The sequence below is a fragment of the Triticum dicoccoides genome, chromosome 3B (assembly GCF_002162155.2).
Source record: "Triticum dicoccoides isolate Atlit2015 ecotype Zavitan chromosome 3B, WEW_v2.0, whole genome shotgun sequence".
Taxonomy (NCBI): Eukaryota; Viridiplantae; Streptophyta; class Magnoliopsida; order Poales; family Poaceae; genus Triticum; species Triticum dicoccoides.
Genome location: NC_041385.1, coordinates 442,925,726 through 442,937,566, shown reverse-complemented (window position 1 = coordinate 442,937,566; position 11,841 = coordinate 442,925,726). Strand labels below are relative to the sequence as shown.

At 41.5% G+C, this 11,841-nt stretch overlaps 1 protein-coding gene across 3 annotated transcripts; it reads right to left on the bottom strand.

The window, feature by feature from the left end:
- Window positions 1-1,122: 1,122 nt before the first annotated feature.
- LOC119276429 (zinc finger CCCH domain-containing protein 13-like) lies at window positions 1,123-9,777 on the bottom strand. 3 transcript variants are annotated; one of them, XM_037557480.1, is made up of 6 exons: window positions 8,598-9,777; window positions 7,263-7,914; window positions 5,006-6,416; window positions 4,831-4,923; window positions 4,549-4,689; window positions 1,123-1,650 (listed from the first exon to the last, which is right to left on the bottom strand). In XM_037557480.1, the coding sequence occupies exons 1-6, from the start codon at window positions 9,496-9,498 to the stop codon at window positions 1,633-1,635; spliced, it is 3,216 nt and encodes a 1,071-aa protein (XP_037413377.1). In that variant the 5' UTR covers window positions 9,499-9,777; the 3' UTR covers window positions 1,123-1,632. The 3 variants fall into 3 exon arrangements, with proteins under 3 accessions (XP_037413377.1, XP_037413376.1, XP_037413375.1); XM_037557479.1 differs by having other exon boundaries at window positions 3,924-4,689; window positions 8,598-9,776; XM_037557478.1 differs by lacking the exon at window positions 1,123-1,650 and having other exon boundaries at window positions 3,745-4,689; window positions 8,598-9,776.
- Between the last annotated feature and the right edge of the window lie 2,064 nt (window positions 9,778-11,841).

The window sequence follows — 11,841 nt, the reverse complement described above, 5'->3', positions numbered from 1 at the left end:
CCATTTTTAGAAATTTTGGTGGAAAGGAATAAAATAAGAACCCTTGAAGAAAGCTCTTTGCCTTAGAGCCTGGAAACATATTTGCATGTCTAAAGCAAAAGGAGGACTATGAATCAGTAATATTCAAATAATAAATATAGAATTGATCCTCTCAACGGCATGGAGAATTCAGAAGATCCTTAAAGCTTTCTCTCCCAAATACTTTCCAGGCACATCTATATGGAGAGCAAAAACCAACATCCCAAAAACAGGAAATTGGGCCTCCGTCCTTAAGGCAAGGCTCATTCTTCAAGAAAATGTGAGTTATCAGATTCTTGATGGAAACTCCTTCTTTTGGAGCCCTCCCTGGTTCCCCTACTCGCATTCTATTTATGACCATTTGCAAATTCAGCCAGGGCATTATGTCTATCCGTCTCGGGTTAGGGGCTTGTGGTTGTAAAATTAGAAAGCTTGGAATGCATTTAATCTTCTTTCTTTTTGACCACCAGGTAGTTAATACCATTATGCAGATTCCAATAATCCAACAGGAAGGTGCAAAGATTCTTTGTTGGAAACTTCACCTCTCTAGGAAATGTACCTCCAAAACAGCCCATAGGGCATGCTTACAAGACATGCAGAAGCAGGGAGCACCCATGCCTAGATAGGTGCCGCATGAAACCAAGCAACTACTAAAACAGGTATGGAAAGAAAAGGCCATGGTTCCCAAGGTGCAAGCGTTTGCTTTCAGACTCTTTGAGAAAAGCAACATTCATATTCAAAAACAATGCATTAGATGTGACCGGGCATGTTAAAAAGGTATGCATTAGATGTGACCAGCCAGAAGATGATATGCACCTGTTCTTTACAAGTCCTTTTGCCAAGATCGCTTTGATCTGTGAACTGTGGTATATCAATTCTGAAACCTTTTCTCATACCCTTGCTAACATCAAGAATATTATCAGGCTCTTCTTAATTCAAATCACCCACATGCTCCGCTCATTAATACCATGACATTTTTGTGGTGTATCTGGAAAGCCAGGAATGATACCCTCTTTGGTAGGAAAAACACTATTCCCTTCCGGATCCATCAAATAATGCAAGCCATTTTAAAGAATCAAGAGTTGGCCTACCAAGAAGAGCAAATACAACAATACAATTGCCTTAATCAGCACAACTGAGATCCCAAAGCAAATTTGCAACAATTCAAGAATGCAGGGGAAATGCAAACAATATGTTGCAAGGTTTTTTGGATGTTGCATGGACAAACAATGCAAGCATAGCTTCAGTAGGTGCCAACACAACAGGTGTAGGAGTTTGTATACTGTTTGAAAATGCAGGAGTCAAAGTATGCATCCCCATTTGGGTTACTGGGAGCAAAATATCTTCTCCTTTGCAAGCTGAGGCGATGGCACTCCCGTTTGTAGGTGGTTTCCCAGATTCAAAGCTTGACCATCACTTTCTTCAGAGACAGCATCACCCTTGCCCAGGCTGCAAATACAAGGGATCTCTTCTCTTCCCAAGGCATTGGGAAATTAGAGGTCAACTAGCAAGTTTCTTTGGTACAACTTCTCGAGTTCATACTCAGGTGCTTCATATCCCTAGAAACCTTAATAGTGAAGCGCAAACTTGTGCATCCAATGTTTATAGGCTTGATCAAAATTCAAAGAAACCCTGGAATTTAAAAAGGGCAATAGTGAGCCAAATACGTGTTTTGAGAAAACAAAGGGGCTCTCTAACCAAAATACAAAGGAAAAGGATAGGTGCAGAGACTCAACTCTAAACTAAAGAAAGAGGGGTGTCATACTTTATACATTTAATAAACACGTATAGATAGTGACATAGCAAATGATTAATCACATAACCCATATTATAATATAGGTTCTTTATCTTTTTTTAAAATAAAACTAGAAATGATTATGAAATAAAAAAACTCATATCATAATATATTTTCAATTATTGTGAATCCACTCTAATCGAATATTGCATAATCAAATTCTTCAATTCAAATTCAAATTCAAATTCAAAGTTTACGAGATTTTTAGACAAGTGGATTAATCGGAGTGTGAGTACAATAGTGAGATGTAGTAGCTCAATGTACAGAGATGTTCAATGTCCAGCGGTCTTAAATCTAAGCAATCTAAATGTAAAGGATTTTTGAATCCTTCATGTAAATTGCCTTTGGTGCCTCCCCTTGTTAAAAAAAACAATGCCTTGTGGTGGAATGTCATACTTTTGTCGATGCAAAGTGTTTATCTCTCGCTCGAAGCTTACGAATAAAGTCAGATATGCCCAGTCCTCGACGTATTTGACAGAATAGTTTTCTTTTTAAAGGGTTTGACAGAATAGTAAGCTGGGCCGTGAGGGATCTCATGTGTTTGTCGCACGCTCACGATAAGTGACGGTAGTAAGGGCTTCTATAATGCAAGGTACTTAGATGAAGTGACTAGAGAATAAACCAGTTCTTTAAGCATCAGTGTTTATTTACAAGCACTCATGCTAGTGCTAAAAAAGTACTTGATTTATTGTACGAAACATCTCCCTAAGCACTTTGCACTGTACTCTTTGTAAAGAAATATAAAAGCGTTTAGAACACTACTTTAACGATCTAAACGCTCTTATATTTTTTTATGAAGAAAATACGAACACTATTAGTTGTACTCTCTGTAAAGAAATATAAAAACATTTAAAACACTACTTTAACGATTTAAACACTCTTATATTTCTTTATGAAAAAAGTACAAACATTATTTTAGTAATCTAAACGCTTGGACGGAGTACAAGCCTAACCCCGACAGTGTTTCTCTGTGGGTATACGGGGTGCCCTGTGGGCTGTGGTGCGGTCGTTGTGCCACTATTTCTGTTTTTTCACTTGTTAACTGAATAATTTATATTAATGGATCGAGCCCCAAGGACATAGGAGTCCAGTTTGACAAAAAAAAAAGACTAAATTGCATGTGAATCAGCTGTACCCAAATACCCAGCCTAAAAATTGCGGCAAAGTACAAAATATACCTAAGACTTGTAGGAAGGTAGAAATTCTTCCTACGTTTTCTTCCGTTTAGTGACATCAAGTTTGATAAATGTAGTACTCCCTCAGTTTCGAAATACAAGTCCTTCTAGAGATTTCACCGACTACAAATGGATGTATATAGACACACTTCAAAGTGTAGATTCACTCATTTACTCCATACATAGTCTATATTGAAATATCTAAAAAGACTAATATTTAGGAATGAAGGGAGTAATACTGTTGTTATATTGTCCACGTAATCAACTTCCTACGTCCGAAAATACTTGTCATCAAAATGGATTAAAAGGGATGTATCTAGACATATTTCCGTTCTAGATACATCTCTCTTTATTCATTTTGATGACAAGTATTTCCGGACAGAGGGAGTATAATATAGTCCAACTAAAAAATGTTTTTGAGGCACAAACTGTAAAACTACTTGCATCATGAAGCTAAGGGTGCAAGTATAAAAAAAGTAAACTTTATTTCAGGCTAAGCGTTGCAATGTGTAGACTATACTAGCCTACAAACAAAATATTGACACGCAACGTAGCGGAACTGGCAGTAATTTTAAATTTCCCCATGATGAAATTGAAAGCGCATGCCTAAGGTTAGTAGTACGTGCACGCGGAAAGACGTGGAACAATGCTGAGAGGACAACTGTAGCGCAAGAACGCGACAAATGCCCCACCAGCAGCTCCTGGATCCCCCACAGGCCCGTTAAGCTCACACCAGCCCACCGGCAAACACTGCACTAGACGGAAAAAATAATGGGTGGTGTATAAAAACCGACGCAACTCAAAATAACTCCAGGCGGAAGGCACAAACCCCTCGGAGAATAAGGAATTAAAAATGAAATAAAAGGTGTTTCAATGTGTACTTTCTGGAGAATTAGGTATCCGACTTAAATTTACCCTACCCTCCACCAACACACCTTCACAATCCTGAGCGCCACTTGCAACAACATCCAACTCCGAAACAAAGTTAGATGCATTCACTTCACCATCCCCAGGGCTGTCATCAGTAACCTCATCCATATCTTTTTCAACTGCTGCATGCATGGAGTCAGCCTCTCCACTGTTAGGAGTAGCCACAGAAGGAGGATCATCCTTGACTTGGCCAGATTGTTCTGTGAACGCTGGAGGCACAACCTCTACAGTATCACCTGGCTCTTCATTTGCTGAAGGAACCTCCTGCGAGCCATCAATATGTTCTATGATTATTCCTGTTGCATCATCTGCTGGGCCATCCACGGGTACGGCAACTGCAGGTGGTGACACATCCTCCATGTTTTTATCAGGTTCTGTGATTGATGGAGAGGCAGCCACCTCCATATCTTCATCAGGACCTGCGGTTCCAGGAGGTGCCACCATCTCCGTGTCACCAGATTCAGTGATTACTGGAGGTGCATCCACATCGCCAGATTCTGTGATTGCTCGAGGAGCATTCACATCACCAGAGTCTGTGATTGCTGGAGGTGAATCCACATCACCAGATTCTGTAGTTGCAGGTGGCCCTTCAAAAATGCCAGTACGGTGGTGCAAGACAGGGTTACTCACCGTCAATTCCTTCAGTGGAGTACGGTCAAGCATTTCTGTGTCCTCCTTATTCTCTTGTTTTGAGTCCATTTTCCCATCAGTTTGCGCTTGGGTAGGAGCCACAGCTCTCTCTGTCTGATTCTTGTGAAGGGCCATAGCTCTCTGTTATGGTAAAAAAAAATGTTAACACCCATATCAAAAAATTGATAGTTAAAGACTGGTATATACAAGTAACATACAAATGAATTACTGGATTCAAAATCAGAATTGGATAATCTTCAAGAGTAGATTGGATTAACTTGCCTGAAAAGTTGCATCGTTGTTCTTCACATAAAATAAACCCAACAGATTGGGGCTTCCCTGTTCTCTACTTATCTTTCCAGCATTTCCATTCTTCTGAGAGAAAAAAAAGCCATAGTGAGAAAATAGGAAAACCATATTAGAGGAAACAGATACATCAAAATAGGCACTGTAATACCTGAATAGAGCCATTCCAAACAACATCAGGGCCACCATTTGCTATGCCCAAGCCTCCCAGCAGAGATGTGCACCTTTTGTACAACTCCGACTCAACAAGATCATGCGACACACTAACTCTCGATAAATAGTTTCTAGAAAATACTGCAGTACCGTTGCTTGACAACATGGAGGCCATGAGTGTTGTTCCCCTGGGAGCATCAGAACTTTTTACAGCACTTGTGACATCAACCTTTGCTTCACGTTTTTCTGAAACCAAATGGTTTGCTTCTTTCTGCTCAAAAGGATTAAGATTGCATTGTCCACCTGAAGACTCTGAAACAGGGGTTGCTAAAGAGTCAAGCTCCTTTTTAGCAACAGGAAATTCAGTGTCAGCCAATTCATTTTGTCCCTTCAATGCATCACCAGTTGCCTCCCACCCTCTGCTGCCGACATGCAGCTTGTTCTGATCCCATTCTTGCCTGCCATACATATAAGGTTCACCACCAAATACACCAGTGCCCCCATTCCAAACTTGTAGGTGAGGGGGGCATGATTCATCGAGCGGATTAGGCCACCCAAATGGGCGAATGTGGGGCGAAAACCTGTCAACGGTGTCATGCATAGGATATGAAACTCCAGTTTGGCTCAACTTCATTTGGGGCCTAAGGTTAAACATAGGTGGGGGGTGAAACTGATGTACAGGTGGGTGAAATCCAGGAGCACCATGCTGCATGGGGACAAAACCATTTGCAACTTGAGATGGCCAGCTCGGTGCATTATTCCAGGCATGCCCATGGCCGCGTCCAGAATTCATATCATTCCTCTTCTGATGGCCATGGAACCTCCTATCTCCACTTTGCGGTCTACGGTCATCATCATGTGAACCCAAGAAGGAAGAATCATCTCTGTGCCTCGCAGGTGGCAGCAGTAGACGATTTGGAGAAGTGCCTGAAAAATGCCCACCTCTGCTTATGGATGATGCAGAGGGTGTTGATTCTCTGTATGGAATTTTAGATGGTGTTCGATCTTGATGAAGTGACCGTTCTAAGGATAAATCACCATCCCGATCTCTATATTTAGTCAGGTTGCTCCTTTCCCCTTTGTTATCAAGACTACGGCCACCGCTAAGCCTACCTGAAAACCTTTGGTCGTTTGAAGATGGGGATTTATCAGATAGCTGTTTTGGTGAAGGATGCATATCTTTCCTTGGTGTTCGATCATATTGTGACGATGTAGAAATTTCCAATGGTATGTCACGTGACTGGAGATCATCCTTCTGTTTGAGCCTTTCCGAAGACCAATTGTCAGTATCCCTGTCACGCAGTCTAGAAGCAGGTGTCCGTTCTCTCCCTGAGGATGTCCTTGGTCGAATACTTCTTTCATCATATTGTATCTCTCTCTTTGTATTATCTGCCAGTTTAGATCCATGCCTGCAGATAATTGATTGGTCAGTTAAACTTTAGAAGAAGCAAACATCAAAGAGAAATGTAGGCATCATGAACTGCATCAGATTGTTTTATTAGTGATGAATATCTAAGACTATTTATCAACCAGAAAAAAAAACTAGAGTTCACAGTACAAGGATTCCTACAAGTACTCCCTCCGTCCGAAAATACTTGTCATCAAAATGGATAAAAAGAGTTGTATCTAGAACTAAAATACACCTAGATACATCCCCTTTTATCCATTTTGATGACAAGTATTTCCGGACGGAGGGAGTATTTACCTTCTGATAGGCAAATGTGCAACACATATACAAACAGTCAAAACTACAATATGCTTTTTCTCTGAAATACACAAAATGATAAATTCTACTCCATGCAAGTTCTTCTGTTTGCATTTATCCATTTCTCACCATCAATAACCGCAATAAACACTTTTAGTCATACTCCTATCTGCACATTCATGACCAATATTTACCTAACACACAGTTATAGGGATTATCTCACTCTGAGATTCCAAGTAGCTAATGCTGCTAATCAGCAACCAAATCCATGTAGAAACCTTACAGCCCTCGATTGAGTAATATACACTTACTCAATACACCTATATATGACATCAATAAGCATGCCAAAATTTGCATGGTTAAATTTAAATGATATCTATAATTATACATGACAAAGACATATCATCTTGCTATTTAGATTAGTTATGATGCTAAAGTGGAGCATGATATCTCCAACAACAAGAGAAGATACAGACATACAGTACAAAGCTGAAGTCTTCTAATCTACTACAGACTTTTCGTATGACGAATGATAAAGAAGAAATGTTACCAGCTTTGATCTTTTTCATGATGAGGATTTGAGCCAGGCGAAGTTCTTGCATGGACTTTACTCGGACTAGAATCAACATTTTCTTGATGTCTATGTTCAGACCTTGCTCTCTCAATCAGAGAATCGAGTCGCCCACTGCCTGAAGATTTTTCCAAATTTCCACGTTGCTCCCGTGCGCTTGGAGTTTTCAGATCATAATGGTCATCATTTTCCTCAGGAAGTCTTTTTCTACCTCTATTTTCCTTGTACCTACTGCCATACTCATCATAACGATCACCGTCTTGAACTATATCTTTTCTGTAATGGCCCTCTGAAATTCGGTGCCCATCTTTTGTGCTCTTGTAATCAACCCTGTCACTTCCATGATCTCGGATCATGCGCTCATCCAAACACTTGTCATCTTGCTGTCTCTTATCCCTTTCATAATCATCCTTGTACTTCTGTTTATACTTCTCATCATCAAACCTTTGTTCCTTAGAGCTCCTAACCTTCCCATGATCATACCTGGACAGAGTCTTCCTGTCATCACTGTCTCTATTGTCAATTGGCCACTTATCTTTGTCTTCCGAGTCGTCTTTTCGTCGGCTGTGTTTATCAGTCTCCCTATCCCTATCCCTATCGGGGTTACTGTGTCTCTCTTTAGCTGGAGTATCTGCTTCAAAAATGTGCACTTTAGAAACCGGCATAAGGAAGAATATTATGAAACAATAAAAAACATGTAGAGGCGGGCAGGAAGGAACAAACAGAACAAGTAAATTAACTAGATTGGTAATTTGTTCACAACTTCACACCCGTTCCAAAAATGCTAGACCAGATGTAGAAAAATATGGTTACAGAAAAAATATAAAAGCTACTCGCATAAGTTCCAGAAGATCAGCATATGAGCAAGGCAAAGTTTAATCATATGAATATAATAAGATTATCAGTATGCTAAGGAAATCTCAAATCAGCTCTCCAATGCTAATATCCAATGATAATAACGTTATTAAATTTCTATGGTAGGACAGGGTTTTTTTCAGCAGTTTGGTTAACCAAATAGGTACGATGTATGGAATCAAAGCACAAGAAAAAACAAAGACTAAATGAAAAATGGACTCTTTGCAACCAAGTAGAGACGAAACAGTAAAGTTCAACACTTCTCATCTTATGGGGCCACTAATATTCGTTATATGATTAAAATGGTGGTGGAGGAAAGCAGCACAAGTCCAAATGCAGTCAGAGTATCAAATTAAGTACTGTGTTATGCAAATTAAAGCATGCATAAATAAACAGTAGCACAGGTAGCTGGAATATTATCAGCATTGTCAGGAACACTTCAAACAAGGGTTACCTTACCATTGATCTCTACGTGTCTCTTGTATGAGTAACCCTCATCCTCCCCTCTACTAGTCTTCGAGCCATTCTTCCTGGCACTGCCATCTTCATACTTCTCATGCTTGGAATCGTAGTCTTTCTTGTCCCTCTCCCTATCCTTTTGCCTCTCACGCTCCCGTTCCCTGTCACGCTCCCGCTCTCGTTCCCTGTCACGCTCTTTATCCCGCTCCCTCTCCCGTTCTCTCTCCTTCTCCTTCTCCCGTTCTCTTTCCTTCTCCTTCTCCCTCTCTCTGTCCCGGCCCCTTTCCCTCTCTCTCTCCTTCAGTCTCTCCCATTCTTTCTCCCTTTCCCTCTCCTTTTCTCTATCTCTCTCCCTATCCCTATCTCTGTCATCCTTATGCTGCCCACTACTCTCCCTCCTCCCTGGGTCCTTCTCCTTCTCCTTCTCCGACCGCCGCTTCCCGGAATCACTCTTGGACACAACCTCCTCAACCCTCTCATCCGATCCCGCCGTCCGTCTGCTTGACCTCTTGGGCTCATCCCCTGAAGCCTTGGGCTTCTCCGCCAGCTTCTCCACATCGACGGGCCCAAACACCTCACTCTTAGACCTCTTCTCGACCAAGTGATCCTCACACACGCCGCTGTTCCACCTGTCGCTGACCACATCCACCACCGTCTCCTCAACCCTATCCTTCCTCTTCTTCCCGTGCTCCGAGTAGCCGTTCCCCGAGCTCACCAGCTCCTTGGCCGATGACGATCTGCGCCTCTCTGGCTCGGGATCTCGCGGAACCCTAGCCACGGGCGGGGCCTCCTCCCGCGGGCCAGGGGCGCCAGCATCCTCGCCCTCAGACTCCGACCGCTCCGCCGAGCCGCCCCGCCTGTGCGACCGGTGCGACGACCTGTGGCGCGAGCTCCGGGGCATGGTGGGGCCAGCCAGAACCCCGCCTCGAATCGCACCGCGCTCGGGGCGGCGGCGAGGATGCGAGGGAAGCCGGAACCCTAGGGCGCGCGAGATCCAGGGGATCTAGGCGGCCGTCGTGGCGGCGGGGAAGGGGAGGGAAGAGAGTGGACCCTGGCCCCGGGCGGCTAGGGTTTTTGGTGTGGTGGGGAAACAGGATGGGAGGAGTGGAGGCGGCGGCGACGACGAGTTCGTGCGTGGAGAAAATGGTTCAGTTTTGTTTCGTTCGGCTTTGGATTTGGAGGGGGTTTGGTGTGGTGTGGTGCGGTGCGTTCGTCTCGTTGGCCCGGGTGGTTGCTCGCGTGCGGCCGGTAGGGGCGCCGGGGCGGGATTGGACACGAGAGTCCATGCACGTCGCCCGCGGGTCCTTCTGTAGTCGAACGTCCGTACTACGAAATCGAGTCGAATCCGGCCGGCGTAAAGCCATGCATGTACCGGGAGTATTGTTATTATGTGTGTCACTAGACAATATTAATTACTCCTAGATGGTATATATAGAATTAAATGAAGAAAAAAAGGATCAAGCATTTTATCAGGGCTAGCAAACATACCCGTGCGTTGTAACGGAAAAAAGAAAGGCATCCCTCGTGCAAACACCCGACGACATCAATAAATCTCTTGAAATATTTCACTGTACTACATGACAAACAACATGATAAATGGAAAAATTTAATTTGGCTCCCGGGCCCAAAAATATCTTTTTCAAATGTCAAAAAAATCAACACAAAAAATTTATGTGATCTTAGTCACATAAAAATGCTACCTGCAAATTTTGAGGCAAAAATGTTAAGCATTTTGGCTTGTGAAAAAAAGACTAATTAAAGACCAAATGTCACTTCAAGTTTATTTATTTTTCACCGACGAAACATTGCTGCTCCATTTCGCATGAAGTTTGTCAAACATACTTGCGATACTAACACGAGCATCTACAAAAGATCGGAATTCTTTGAAAAACAATTTACATTCCTACGAATGTACTGTTCATCCGGGAGCACATGCTCCTAGGAGCCAATGGTGTTGCACAACTAAATAAATATGGGATGAATTTTTAAATACACTCAAGGTGTTTCCAATTTATATTAGACAAAATAAATATCTGTCTACTTGCCGGTACGTGTCTCCAATTTATATTAGACAAAATAAATATCTATCTAGTTGCCGGTAACTATTTGCGCCTTTTCTGTCGTTACACCTCGGTCATGCCCAACAAATATTACACTATGATGAAAATAACAAAGTACATTTTTCAAATTCACGAACATTTTCTACAAATTCATGAACATTTTATAAATCATGAACATTTTTTGTATTGGCCTGCAAATTCATGAACAATTTTTGAATCGACAAACATTTTTTGAATTGACGACCATTTTTTGACTCGGCAAACATTTTTGAATTGATAAAATAAAGTATGAATCGACCATTTCTTTGAATCGATGGAACTTTTTGGAATCAGTGAACATTTTTCGGAAATGCATGAACATTTTTTGAATCAATGAAATTCTTTTGTAATTCATGATCATTTTTTGATTTTCTAAACATTTAAAAAGATCATGATTTCTTTGAATTCACGAACATTTGGTTCAAATTCATAAACATTTTTTGAATACGCGAATAGTTTTTCAAAATCATGAACATTCTTTTAGTCCACAATTTTTTTATAATTTCTAGAACATTTTTCGTAAATTCGCATTTTGTTTGAAACTTGGATAATTATGGAAATCCCAGATTATTTCAAATAAGGAAAGAAAAAATAAATAGCAAATAAGAAACAGAGTCCAGCTCCGCTCATGGGCCAGCCCAATAGGCGCGTCGGCTCTCTGGTGTTCACGATTTATAAAAGAGAAAAGGGAGGATAAAGCGGAGAAAGGTGGGACCGAACCTAGGTCTATCGGGTGGAAGAGAGAAGCTCTACCCTGCGCGGTGCCTGCCAACTTGTGATATCTAATGGGATTCCACCTAAATGAACCAACCAAAGGCGTCTTTGTGAAGGAAATTTTCTGACTTACGGGTGGCAGAGTAGGTAATTTGTGCCAACTTTAGGGGTAAATTTAGAACGAACGAGCAGAAGCACTAATCCTTTACTGTTAGGCATAAATAACGTATCATATGCTACTATGCATCACGCATGACAATAAAATAAGATCATTTATATAACACTAATGTATGATATTATGTATTATGGAGGTAATATGATATACTAGTATCATATGCATGATACTACCTATTATGTGCAGCCTCAGAAAGTTCAGCAGCAGCGAGCTGATAGCGCGCTTTGAGCATGGTTAATAGTATATGTTGTTGTCA